The sequence below is a fragment of the Mytilus californianus genome, unplaced genomic scaffold (genome assembly GCF_021869535.1).
Source record: "Mytilus californianus isolate M0D057914Y unplaced genomic scaffold, xbMytCali1.0.p SCAF_7, whole genome shotgun sequence".
NCBI lineage: Eukaryota > Metazoa > Mollusca > Bivalvia > Mytilida > Mytilidae > Mytilus > Mytilus californianus.
The window spans coordinates 109040971-109055575 of NW_026262723.1; the positions used below are offsets into that span (position 1 = coordinate 109040971).

The following is a 14605-nucleotide window of genomic DNA, read 5'->3' on the forward strand; positions in this document are numbered from 1 at the left end:
AAGAAATCCTAAAAATCTTAATGATATATACCCATTTGTAACAAAGAAATCCTAACAATCTTAATGATATATACCCATGTGTAACAAAGAAATCCTTACAATCTTAATGATATATACCCATGTGTAACAAAGAAATCCTAACAATCTTAATGATATATACCCATGTGTAGCAAAGAAATCCTAACAATCTTAATGATATTTACCCATATGTAGCAAAGAAATCCTTACAATCTTAATGATATATACCCATTTGTAACAAAGAAATCCTAACAATCTTAATGATATATACCCATGTGTAACAAAGAAATCCTTACAATTTTAATGATATATACCCATGTGTAGCAAAGAAATCCTAACAATCTTAATTTCAATTATTACCGAAAGAAAGTCCAAAAATTTTATACAAATGTCAAATAAACCAGAACTTAGACATTTTCAAGAATTTTTAGTAAAAACCATTCAATACTTAGATGGAGAGGATTGTTCTTAAAACAGTAACAATCTCAAAGAAATATAGTAAATCAAATAAAACTGAAATATCTACCTTAACAGGGACGTCACATGATGATTTCATACTTTGATTTCTAAGTGCTTGTTCAATGTTAGTACAAAAGGATTAGAGATTTATGAAGATTTCTTCATAATACATTTGGGATTGACTGAACTAGCTAATTCATCTAAATGATTTACAGACAAAAACTCAACAAATTAGTCACAATACTATTATCAGATTTTGGTGCATTTGTTTGAATATGCATTCAAAAAGTGGGAAAGCAAAGAACATGCAATACAATAAATCAATTTAGAATTGGAAACTCAATTTTGAAATGTATTGAGAATGTAATAAATGATTTAACAAATACCATAACTCATTATATTTATATCTTTAATCTTACTTGGTAGTATTTGAATGTCATATTTGAATGTCAGTTCATTTTGCATTTGGATTGACTTCACATACAGTGGCAAATATTTCATGAATTTATTTAGGATGGGACAGGAAGGGACAAAATTAATTAGTAAGGTCTACAAAGTGAGCACACCAAATGAAGGGGATAGATAGATTTGATACTATGGAGCGTTTTTAAAAACGAGTCATGAATTAAGGTCACCAGCATATAGACGAATTTTCCAAACGCATGCTTTGTATCAAACATCACAAACGCTAAATATAATAAAGATTCTTTTTTAAACTTCATGCACAGAAAATAATATAATATTTCAAGAAAGCAAAAAAGCATCAAGTATACATTTTCAGAACTAGCTGTTCCAACAATTGTCCAAAGCAAGAAAATCGTACTCGTGTAAACATTTTATATATATATATATTTGTGTATTCATATTCCTGTAGACTTTCAATGTCTTTTTTTTTTGCGGCAAAAGACCATATTGCTTAAATTTTAAGAGTAGTTATATCAAAAAAGGTCATCATGCGGACACTATCCCTGTATGATACTGAATCGTCGACTGATGGAAAAGTACGAAAGATCAATTGCTTCATTAGTTTAGAACAAATCATATTTGCGTTGAATGAACAAAAAGGACCCCGCCCTTTTTTGATGTGTTAGCTATAAAGACTTTATATCAATTCATTACTATGTCTTCGTTTAGAACGATTTTTATATTACCTCTAGTTAAAAGTCCGATGCGCCGATGATGAAATCTCTCTAAATCTTGCTAGTTTTAAAATGTGCAGAACATTTGCATGAAAATAGAATAAAAATATGAAGCTAATTCACACTTACCTTGAACTCTTTTTCAACTTCTGCCAGCTTCATCATTTCCTGTCTAAGTTCAAATGTTGTCATGATGGGATCCGGACTTGACAGAGCCATGTAAGCAGGACTTGACAACGCTCTGTATGCGTTCAAACGTGACCTTGACCTTTTTAGAGAATCATAATTCTGCTTGATGACGCAGTCTGTACACTTACAGTAAATTGGATGTGGTTTCTCTATCCGATGATTTCTCGAGAGAAACATTTGAACAATTTCATGATTATTGTACGAAGCAGCTAAAATTAAAGGTGTAATATCCGGAGGAAACTGACTTTTCTCTTCTGTTCTGAAAAAGGCTTCATTGACCCCTGACCTCTTGAATCGATCCTCGCCAGCAATAAATGTCGGATGTTCAATGATTATTTTAACAATTTTTTGTCCTCCCTTACTTATAGCATGGAGCAATGCCTCTTCTATACAGTTAAAACTTAAGTTGTCCAGCAACATCTCAATGATGTACAACTTCTCACTATCGATTGCTAGGTGTAGGGCATTTCTACCCATATAATCTAAACAGTTAACATTCAAGGAGGCTCCCTTCTCCTCCAAGGACTGTCGCACGATCCCGACATCACCCAACGATGCTGCATTTAAATAGACCCTTTCTTCATCTGTCAACTACGATATACAAAGAAAAATGAAATGTTTTGAATATAAATCTAGTTTCCTATTTTTAAACTCATCATGATCTCACTCCGCTAAACAATACAAAAAGAAAAACTTATGCATACTTACAAAAATCAAGTTATAATTCTTACATGGTTTGCATATCTATAAATACTTGAATTGGATTGGTCAATTAGAATTTTTCTCTTGGTTTACACTTCGATAAACCATGTTTCCGAAACTACTTTAGTAACCTTCACTGTGATCTTTCATGAACGATACACATGCATGCAAGGATCCCGGGATTTTCAGCAAATTGAGATTAAAAAAACAAATACATAACAGTTGTTTCTATTCTAATGCATATATAACAAAAAAGAAAAAATGCATTAAAGCTTCGAAAATGTATAAAAATAAAATTCAAATAAAATTCCGCGAATTTTCAGAATGATTTGGCGAATTTACAAAATGTACGTCATGGCAAAACACAACGTCAAACGAATGAAAACTTTCAAGGGAAATATAATATCTCATTAAAATGATGTTTTTTTGGGGTGAGTGCTATTTCATTTTAGATTCTGTTGGATTTATCGAAACCTTTATGGATTTTAGAAATTCAATATGGCGGCCAACTCCTTAGTTACGACCTGTCAAGAGTGCATTTGATGGTAATTATAGTAGCCATTACACAAAAAAAATGTAAGTTAAAATAGCGAATGTTTGGCTTAAGAATTATAAGGATTAAACACATTTTTTCTAGGGGTTATTGATGTGTAAACCGGGGCTCTTACTCACAAACTTAACATAAAAGTCCTTCTTGAGTTTGTGAGTTAATCGCCCCGGTTTACACCACTAATGAAATAGGTTGGTCCCATATGATATATAATCTTATTGTATGTGAGTGTATGTATATCTATAAGTTCTTTGAGAATCAAATTACAGATGCTTACTGGCCTTTAGGAGTTAATGCAAGTCTGACTGTTTTCCATGCGTTGTCTTACTATTTTTACCAATATGCAAAATATTTTAAATAATTTGATGTAATATCTAAATACGTATATATGAATATATAAACTTTTTTCTGTTGTAGTTCTTTTTTCTTTTCCTCATAGAAGTTAAATATGCATGGCCATGTATTGAAATGAAATGATATCTTTTGCTGATCGTCTAAGGCATTTGGAGATTTTACTATGTACCGAAATACTATTATGCTTCTCTATTACTAAGGTTTAGCAAGCTATAAAACCAGGTTTAATCCACTATTTTCTTCATAAAATGTCTGTACCAAGTCAAGAATGTGACAGTTGTTTTCTATTTCGTTCCGTTGGTTGATAAAGTCTAACGTTAGATTTTTAAAGTTTTTATGGACTTCCCCTTTCCTTGGAGTTCGATATTTTTGCTAATACTGTTTTGCTTATACTTTATACTATATGTAAAATGATCAATAAACGTCATCACTCGAACATTAACATCGTTCACGGACGGACAACAAACGTCATCACTCGAACGCTACCATCGTTCACTGACGGACAACAAACGTTATCACTCGAACGCTACCCTTGTTCACTGACAGACAACACACGTTATAATTTGAACACTTCTATCGTTCACTGACGGACAACAACAGTTATAATTTGAATACTACCATCGTTCAATGACGGACAATAAAAGATATAATTTGAATACTACCATCGTTCACTGACGGACAACAAAAGATATAATTTGAATACTACCATCGTTCAATGACGGACAACAAAAGATATAATTTGAATACTACCATCGTTCACTGACGGACAACAAAAGATATAATTTGAATACTACCATCGTTCACTGACGGACAACAAAAGATATAATTTGAATACTACCATCGTTCACTGAAGAACAACAACGATATATCTATTGCTTTACAAGATACCAACCGTTCAACATTCATCTAATATTCGTTTACCACCAGATGAGAGATTATCCTAAATGGTAGATATAATCGAGCACTAACAAATAGTATATATGAAACGCTTATTATAATTTAATTTTTTTCTGTTTTGATCAAAATTTAATTATTCAGTTCTTACCGCTACTACTAAAATAATTTCAAAATGTTATACAAAAGCATACTTTCTATTGCTGCGATATCCAGGGAAAATTAAGCATATTACTGGAATGAGACAAAATATTTATCGTCAAAGACAAGTCCCAGAAAAGTACACCCATTATTGTCAATTGCATCTATTTTAAGCAAGGACAGACCACAAATAATTTCTTAAGTAAGTCCGTAGTTGTCATGCAATCGTTAGGTACGACAAATGCAGACAGATAAATTTAGTTATTAGTTTTTCACTCTGTCATCCAGGCTAATCAAATTCCCATTCAGCTAAATTACCTCAATGATTTAAGTGAACTTACATTAATGATCCTGATTTCAATAAAAGATTTCTATTGGTATCTAGCAAGGCTGATATAATATGTCATTAGACTGGTTAAACTAAGTTTACATTGTTGATGGATAATAATACTTCCTTGACTGTGTATTCAATGACAGAAATCTGAATAAATACGAAGGGCTATACTCAAAAGCAACATGCAAGACAACTTATTCACTTTTAGGATATAATATACTACATCCATTGTAGATGCGGAAAAGATGTGGTAGATTTTTTATCTTTATTATGAAATTAACTATTTGAAATTTGACATTTGGTGAACGGTTTGTAAATGACAATTTACGCTTGCTAACATTCTAATAATATAAATAAACAAAGAAGGTATATTCATCTCTGACACCTGTACTGCTAATAACTGCCTAATACATTGGAAGATGAACAAATGAAATGCATGTTTACATTTCCAACTCTTTCATTTTGATTTATTGATTTTATTTAATTTTTTCCAAATCATATTAATGATATGTGTGATTTAGACAGAGAAGGAAATTATGCCAGAATCAATTCTCTACATTTAAAAACGATGTCTAGCTATTATGACTTGTCTTGGTGCATGATGGAATGCTATATGACTGTTATACAAGTGTAAGCTAGCTATAAAACCAGGTTTAATCCACCATTTTCTACATAAGGAAATGCCTGTACCAAGTCAGGAATATGACAGTTGTTTACCATTCGTTTGATGTGTTTGGATTTTTGATTTTGCCATTTGATAAGGGACTTTCCGTTTTGAATATTCCTTGTAGTTCGGTATTTTTTGTTATTTTACTCTTTAAGCATACCATGTCCAACGTTTTATTGGTGCTTTGCTTAACGTTGTCCCGCAAACTTCGTTGTAACGTCATCTTTGGGATTAAATACGTTGTTATGTGTGTCTGCATGGTGTTTAGAAATGACAAATACCTATGATATTATCAACTGATCGTTAAGTCTTCAGAAAAAGGTGACACTGTCGAAACGGGTGATGTCTATATAAGACCTTCATACCTTCGGTAACTTGTGCAGTATTGTATGCGTTTTTCATCAAAAAGTTCCTATAAATAGTAGTTTTTGTCCAACTCAAAAGTACATAATATATTATATGAGCGCTGAAAACAAAACTTTGTAAATACCCATTAGGGAAAACAACTAATTGAAGAAAAAAAAGCACACACAAAAACCCATCTCCGAAGAATCACTTTTGAATGAAAACTTACATTGACTGATTTATTACATATGTAACTGTTTATTTATCCTTAAGGAATTTTTGTGACTTCATGAGACTATATCTGGTTAATTTGCACATTCTGTACAGGCATGTTTTATAGAACGAATGGTTAATTTGCACATTCTGTACAGGCATGGTTTATAGAACGAATGGTTAATTGAAATATATCATTATATTGTTTTCTTGACGTTCTAAAAACTCCTTAAATTCCTATTTGATTGAGCATTTGGTCATAATGGAAGAATTGCCCTTATTTAACTTTTAAAAAATATGTCGACTAGAAAATAGGATGCATTCAAAATTTAGCAGATTTCTTTCTTTTTGTTTAACTTCCTTCTATCAATTATAAACGGCAGAAACTTCCCGTGTGATTTGGAGGATTTAAAAAAAAAAACAAAAGCTCATGACGTGACAAGCGACTACGTGGTCATGGATGTTTGCTTACAATCATTATTTGTCAACAAATTAAGCTGACAAGTCTATTTTGATTTGAAAGTGTGACCAGAGCTTTTTGCTCAGTCGTTCGTGTCATTTTTTCAAACATTTTTATTGTGGGACATTCAGTATACTGTTTTTTTGGAATTATTCATCTTACATTTCAATATTCGGGACTGTCCTGTATGCGTACACTTGAGATTCTTCGTCTACTATTAGAGCATTCAACTGCAATTATTGCCTGGTTCTGAGTAATAAATACTAAAAAGCCTGAAAATTGAGTGAACTGGTTTCCGATTTAGAGATTGTCATGTCGTTTTGAGGGTTCAGCCATCGTGGACCTTAGGATATATATTTCAGTTGAACTCCTTTGCTTAGATTGTTGGATAATTGCCTTTAATCCATACACATTCATTTCTTAAAATTAATTTTTATTTTTATAAGATAAATCACTAGATAAACAAAATCAAGAATAATTGCCTTCTTTAGCTTGTAAATATTGCTCTACGCAGCAACGAGAAAGCAAAGTATGAATGAAACAACGAAACTAACCTAACTCTTTCTATAACCGCTTCTTGTCATAGACAAGGCGTGTATATGACAACTGACCAAGACATACTTGGTCATATATTGACATCTCGTGATGCGTAATTTGACATCAGACTTAATCGAGTTGATCTTTAGAACATCAATACTTGCCTAATTTGTAATGCCAAACAAATATTTTGTATTTCCGGTTGGTATGATTAGAATTTTCCTTATTTGTTTTTTATGTGACTAATTGGACCAATATTTCCTCGTTGTCTTGTCTTAATAGCTACAGAGTCAATGTTTACACACTTTGCTTAATGTACAAAGTATATAATTTCTCTTTTAACGTTTTAAATTCAGAGGTACATCTGTTTAATCATTCGTCCTAATCCGCATGGTGTATACTAGCACTATAAGCGCCTTAAATTCACAATTATAGCGAATTCTTTTGCTTAAACGGATTAGTGAGATATGACCAACATACGAACGGAACATCAAATTGTTTCTTAGGTGTCGAAAAAAAAACCTATTTAGTTGATTGGTCTGTGTTTTTTTATGATCTTACATCATATACCATTCCTCTAGAAATTAAAAAAAAAAACTTTAGAAAAGACACGACTTACAAATATTCAATCATTCTCTTTTCTGTCAATAAGGAAGCAAATAGTATATAATTACATGATTCCGTACTCGAGTCTTGATACTTTTATAGAGTTAACGGTGGCATTATGTCAATTAATTTCTTTGTTGAATGAAAAAAAAGGGTATGTTTGTTCGATTTCCTTTTAAATTAATTCATTTGTAGAACGATTTATTTCCTTCACTTCCAAGTAGAAAATAGTGAGTACTGAACAAAACATTGAATATATTTGCATGTCAAAAGACATCTTTGGGAAACTCTTAAGTGCTTCAAAATGTTAAAGGAAACACAAAGAACATTTCTAAAATTGATTTTTTAAAGTGAATAACGTAAGCACGTTTCCATGAAATTAGGTAGACAAGTGTTATCTCGCTTCTTTTTCAATGTTAATAGATTGTGTAAAATACGTAATGAGATGTATAAAAAAATTCACAAAATTAAAAAAAAAAAACTTGCTTTTTTCCAAATTGTCTTATCAAGATGTTTGTCCTTGTAGTACCATACCGGTTGGGTATAAGTTCCCGTGCTTGTGTTATTTTAGAGTCTCTGTTTCTACTAAATATACCTACTCGGTGTCGCAGTGCATATGCTAACTTTAGATGTGGAGTAGCACCTTTAAAAATTGAAACTGGTCGTTACGAAAAATTAGATTTAAATAAAAGATTGTGTTTCAATTGTGATAATATAGAAGATGAAAAACATGTATTGTTTACATGTCCGTTGTATGAAGATCTAAGACAGTCTTTATTTATTGATATAATTCATCAACATAATAATATGTTTTTAACTTTATCAGATGATAATTTTTTTTAATTTTTATTCAAAAATGAAAATATTTGTAGTTCTGTTGCCAAAACCTGCCATAATATTTTATTGCGACGAAATAGTATTTTATATCGTTGAAATTTGAAGATGATATTTTTATGATGATGAAGGTAAATCCAGAAAAGCGCTTCGGACGCATGAAACTATTAAACGTGTTGTTTTAAATTTTTTACATCACTGGGTCGATACCTCTGCTGGTGGACTATCAGTCCCCGAGGGTATCATCAGCTCAGTAGTCAGTACTTCGGTACTTACATGATTTATAACAAACTTTTCTAAAATTGTCCGTTTATAAATTTTGAAATTATAAAGAAACTAAGGTTTCAACTCCCTCAGGCAAAGTTGACCTTAGATGAATTTGGCTATTTGTTTAAGGTATTTTTGTTATATAGCTCTTCAACTGTTTCGGTACTTATACATCCCTCGGATTTCAAATGTTTGGCATTGAGCGTTCCTGATGAAGGTAAATCCAGAAAAGCGCTTCGGACGCATGAAATTATTAAACGTGTTGTTTTCAATTTTTTATGTACATGTATCATTTTTATCCATGAATGTGCATGTTGATATTGCACTTTTATGTTTTGCGTAAATAGCAAAACTATGTTTTATTCTGATGTTTTAATATTGTATATTACAGTCTCTCATAGTTCTTTTAAGAATGGCACATGCATTCTATATTTTATATTGTGTATTAAATGTCATATTGTGTTTATACTTGTATGTATGTGGTGAGACTATAATAAACTATTGGCCTTGAACTTCTATCTGTAGAGAAATCTTAAACTATCATAGAATTTAACCCATTAATTACTTCTAACATATTTTGAAGTCTTTCTTAGAATTAAGGTAGCCACCCTCAATTAAATAATCATATAATAGCAAATGTATCTAGAAGTGCAATGATTTACATTATATATTACATCCTTGTTCTGCTACTTATATACAAAAAAATTAAGCTTACAAATTTACAAATATTACATTGTGTTACTGAAAGATAACAGAAAGCACTATCTAAATCACTGATATTCACAATGGCGTGTTGTATTTTTAGCTTGATAATATTTATGGTCATTATACAGTCACGATGAGGACTAAGTATATTAGACTTGTTACTGTTATGAAAGACACTTCACTAAACGTAATAAGAACACAACGAAACGCCACTTTTTAACATTATTTATAGATATTTATTTTCCGAGGAACTTTGGTTTTGTTAGTATAACTGTTAACTGCAGAGCTTTGGTGTCTGAGTTTTGATTATTTACAATTTGTCTAGACTCTAGACCATGACTTATGGTATGGGTACCTAACTGTTGTTGATTAACGCATGCTGGTGTCTTGTTAAATGTGTTTTTCGACTGACATTTACTCCTCAGCTCTATATATACTAATATATATGGATAACGATCAAAGTCACATTAAACGAAACATATATATATATACTCGACAAACCTTTCGTTTTTTATTTCCGTTCGATTTAACTAATAGGCTTTTTAGTTTAATTATAAATATTTATTGAAATGTCAATCCATGTGAAATCTTCAATTAAAACTATGAAATTTGAAAGGAAAGGAATATCTGAATTATATCCTAATAGTATTTGAGATTTACTAAGATTTTTAACGAGTTTATGTATTCCATCATTTGATCTTTTCAAACACCAAATCGATAAACTTAAATCAAGTGACTTCAATCCGATCTATCTTTCTTCCGCAGTTTTATGAGACAAACAGTCCAGATAATATGTCATAATCATTCTGTACGTATGATTTGCATTTTATTGAATTTAATGAAATGCTTGATTTAAATGTAAAGATTTTTGTAAGATGAATGGATTATTCAAAGGGAGATGCAGGTTGTATACGTCAATCCGACAGCAATCCAACGACACAAATTACCAAGAGACATCTAGAGTTTAACATACAGTCTCCAACTATAGATAGATGTCAATAAAAAAAAATACCAAGCCCTAATTGCCCCCGAGTCTAGTGACTTTTTTAAACAAAAACTATCAAAGTTGATCTGTAATGAACATGAAATTCTCAAAATAACAAAACACATTAAGATATTACATAAGATAACTACAGAAAAGGTTCCCGATAGTAACATGAACATATGGACGGGATAAACTAGTTTGTTTTAGATCTCAAAAATCCCAAATAAAACATAAATACAGGAAAAGCGCTAAGATAACGGTATAAGAGATCGTTAATTGTATTTCATGTAAGATTTCACGCAACAACGACATAACGCAACAACGACATAATCAGAGAAGTAAGACACAATCTTGTGCAATGTCCAGACCAAGCTGTTCAAAATTTCAATCCAGAAAACACAAATGAAAAATGTAACATAAATAAGGAGATGCAGTATGATTGCAAATGAGAGAACTATTCACCACAGACCAATGGATGTAGATGTCAGCAACTATGGTCGTTTCTTCATATTTCATTGTTCAAAAGGACAAATGGATCAGACATAAGTTTTGCAACTTCGCAACGTCTAATCAACGTATATATTTGAAGTCAGATACGAAAGTACTGACAAAATGTAAAGGGAGGGCCAAATCCCTCCTTATTCATTTCATACATTTTCAATTAGACTTTCAATACTACATGCGTATGATTTTAGATTAATTGTAACAACTCTCTGTCGTATTTCTAAATTAAACATATAACCAAATTATAAGTATTTTAAAATAGCTAAAAACTGCAAATTTGAATTTTTTTTTCCAAATTTAGAATATTTATCAAAAAATAAAATAAGGATATTCTAGGCAAAATCAAACTTATATTCGAATGTAATCTATGGATTGTCTCTAAGATACAAATACAGATAATAAGATGATTGTTATTTCTGTATGACGTTGAGTTATTAAAAAATAACAAAAATGGTAGTTTTAAGGGTATGATGTCGTAATAAATGTAATTATGAAAGGTCACTTTTGAGCGTTTTCTTGAAGATAAATCGATTTCGGTCAACTTTCGAATGCTTTTTTTTTAGACTCGCGAATATATTGAATGACATTGTATTCAAGATTGCACATACCGTTAAACTATCATAACGCTTATTTCATACGAGTTTGTTATATTTCATTTCTAGAAGGCTATTTCATTGTAACGTAATTTCTCCTTTTAAAATTGGCGCAATTCCTTATCTACTTTTTGTTTTAAAGTTGCGGAATCACGTATGATGGTAGTAGATCAAGTTCTTAAAGTTCCCAAGGCATCCTCCACCCAATAGTGAAATGACTAGGATTTATTACGTACATTTTGATCATTTTTATGCTGATACATTCTTTTATTTTACAAGGTTGCAACTCCTCCAATCCTAGTCTACCTAACCTAATGTTATAGTTATTTTCTGGACCCTTTGGTTGTATAGTTCTACATTTATTTAGATTTTGAGTTTGTTTCGTGTGATATTCTCCGTAAAACCGTTATTCTCAATTTCAAAAATGGACAAATAATGAGGGATAAGAGTACATTAGAAGTGTAGGTATAAATATCGATTCCGACAGCAGAATTTAATTTGAAAGTAGATTTCACAAACTTATATTCGATGGCCAATTCAACCTTATATCTTATATGTACCCCTGATAATATCATTCCTGAAAACAAAGGTTCTCTCGTTGGTACAATATATTTGAATGAGCATTTGCAACGATTTCTCCATGCATTTTCATATACAAAAAGAAACCAGCTGGTTTAAATTTTATATATTTTGCATATAATCCATGTACATTTAAATATGAAATTCTGTCAATTCCAAAATGTAACTTGTACGACGTGAATGCTGTGAATACTTTTAATGCCAATAACTCGGTCGTACTGAATATGCATGACATATTTGTCATTAGACTTTTTAAGCGTTTAACGTATATGTGTTCCGCTGAACAGTAGTTCCTCTGGTAACTTTGTTATAGACAATGCTATCTATCTGTTCCGGTTCGAAAAAATATTATATACCCTTTATCCGTTAAGAACAACTATTGTAATACATTTTTTTTTCAGAGCAACTTGGGTTTGTATATTTATAACTTTTTCTGTACACATAAATGTTGACTACAATGGGATAAAATCTGCATTACTGATGTCTCTGTTTTGAAAAAAAATATAAGTATCAAATCGGAAATATAATATTTTGATAAAATAAACAGTTTAAATCTGCTTTACCATCTTGTATAAATTAAGGTTTGTTGTAAACCAAGGACTAATTCTACATAAGTGATGCGTTCTCTGTCCTGTGACAATCCTAACCAGGATGGCTACAAGTCTAAGCTTTGAAAATTAAAGATCAATAAATACGCAAAGAAATATCAAACTGGAACCCTTCTATGAAATTAACCAAAAACTATCAAAAGCGCTCACTACTCGTATTTATGTAATAATAACCTTCCCACGATTCGCTTTGAAATTTTGGAAAGAGAAAAATGTATAAAGTAGGAAAAAATAAATTCGCGTTTGCACCAAGTCAGGAATTTTGAGGTTTTTTTTCATTTGTTACGTTGGTTGAAATAGTCGAGCCTTTGGTTTGTTAGGTTTTATGGAGTTCCACGTTTTTAAATTTACCTAAGAGTTTGGTATTTTTGTAAACTTATGTTTTTTTTTTATATATTCAACAAAATCAATCCAAAATTAGGAAAAATTAAATAAGTTTTTAAAATAATATCTCTAAACATTTGTGGAACTTTATTACATGTCAAAGTGCCTGACCCAAGTCAAAAACTTGATCAGTAAGTTTCCCTAATACTAGTAAATAAAAATTGAGAATGGAAACGGGGAATGTGTCAAAGAGACAACAACCCGACAAAAGAGCAGAAAACAGCCCAAGGCCACCAATGGGTCTTCAACACAGCCAGAAAATCCCGCACCCGGAGGCGGGCTTTAGCTGGCCCCTAAAGAAATGTGTACAAGTTCAGCGAAAATGCATGTATATACATGGTTTGGTCTCGTGCGAATTTGGTGTTCATGACAAATAATCTCCACAAATTCTCTAAGACTTGTGCCAATTCAGATTTTGACATAGAGCATAGACTCTTTGTCTATTTTTTGGGATTGTATTATATTTCGTTAGGTTGCTGTCTCGTGGACCAATACCCAAAGCTTATGTTTCCACATTAAAACAAAATAACGTTAACTTACCTGTATATCTTCAAAGTTGGTGAAGAGAGATCCCTGTGATGGCATGGTTGACGCCCTCTTGTGTTCCGCTGTCCCTCCACTGTAGTCGACGCCCCTGGACGGAGAATTATAAGGAGAATTATAAACTATACATGGTAACAGTTTATTAGACATATTTGACATGTCGACAGTTCGTCCACCTGAAGAATTGTTCCAATCAACAAAAAACATATAAAAATGTTTTATAATTACGCGCATGAATTTTGTGTTCTCACATTGTTTAAAGAATAGATAGCCATTAATCTAATAAAGAAAGAAATTAAAGCCACCAGCAATACCATCATGTCAAATAGCTGTTTATATAATAGGTTTTGTAATGCTTCGTAAAAAGTTTATATTTAACTTAACACTTCCATGTGATCACAGCAATATTTATTAGATGATTCCAAATTAAGTAGTATTTGTTTCTCAGTAAAATTAACCAACTAAAACACAATTATCGAAAAGCACAGGCGAAACTGTATGGCGCCCATGTTTCATATTTTGATAACCAATATCATTTGAGAAGAGTGCGATCTTATCGGAAATTACATTTTATATTGGTACTGCCTTTCCTAATATTTGTGCGATAGATAGCCAGTTATTGACATACATCAAACTCTCTGGCCAGCGAGCCACACGATCAAACGTGGCGTTAAGAATTTGTAAGTTGAATACCTCTCACTTGATGAGAACGTCATTGTTTGGCCGTTAATCTCGTGGAATCTCACGTAATAATCAGACCAGTGTCATATCTCCCGTGCTAATAACAGTCTGTGGTCATTAAATAAATATCCATTAGATCCTAACATTACCAATGCACTGTCAATGTTCTCTCTTTTAATTTCTTTTCGATCTGACGATTTATTACAACACTAAACTTCACATTTCAAACAGCATTCTGTCACTGTTTCTATTTCCCTTTCGAATCTTATAGAATTATGCTTTTCAAATTTGGAAGTTGATAAATTTCTTCGTAA

General features: G+C 31.6%; 1 protein-coding gene across 1 annotated transcript in view; it reads right to left on the reverse strand.

The window, feature by feature from the left end:
- The window catches only part of LOC127708616 (short transient receptor potential channel 7-like), a 49197-nt gene extending 35437 nt beyond the window's left edge, over nucleotides 1-13760 (reverse strand). Inside the window, exons 1-2 of the mRNA XM_052213639.1 lie at nucleotides 13608-13760; nucleotides 1746-2396 (exon numbers count right to left, since the gene is read on the reverse strand). Of these exons, the coding sequence (XP_052069599.1) occupies nucleotides 1746-2396; nucleotides 13608-13760 (804 nt within the window). The remainder of the gene's footprint in view (nucleotides 1-1745; nucleotides 2397-13607) is intronic.
- Nucleotides 13761-14605: the final 845 nt, after the last annotated feature.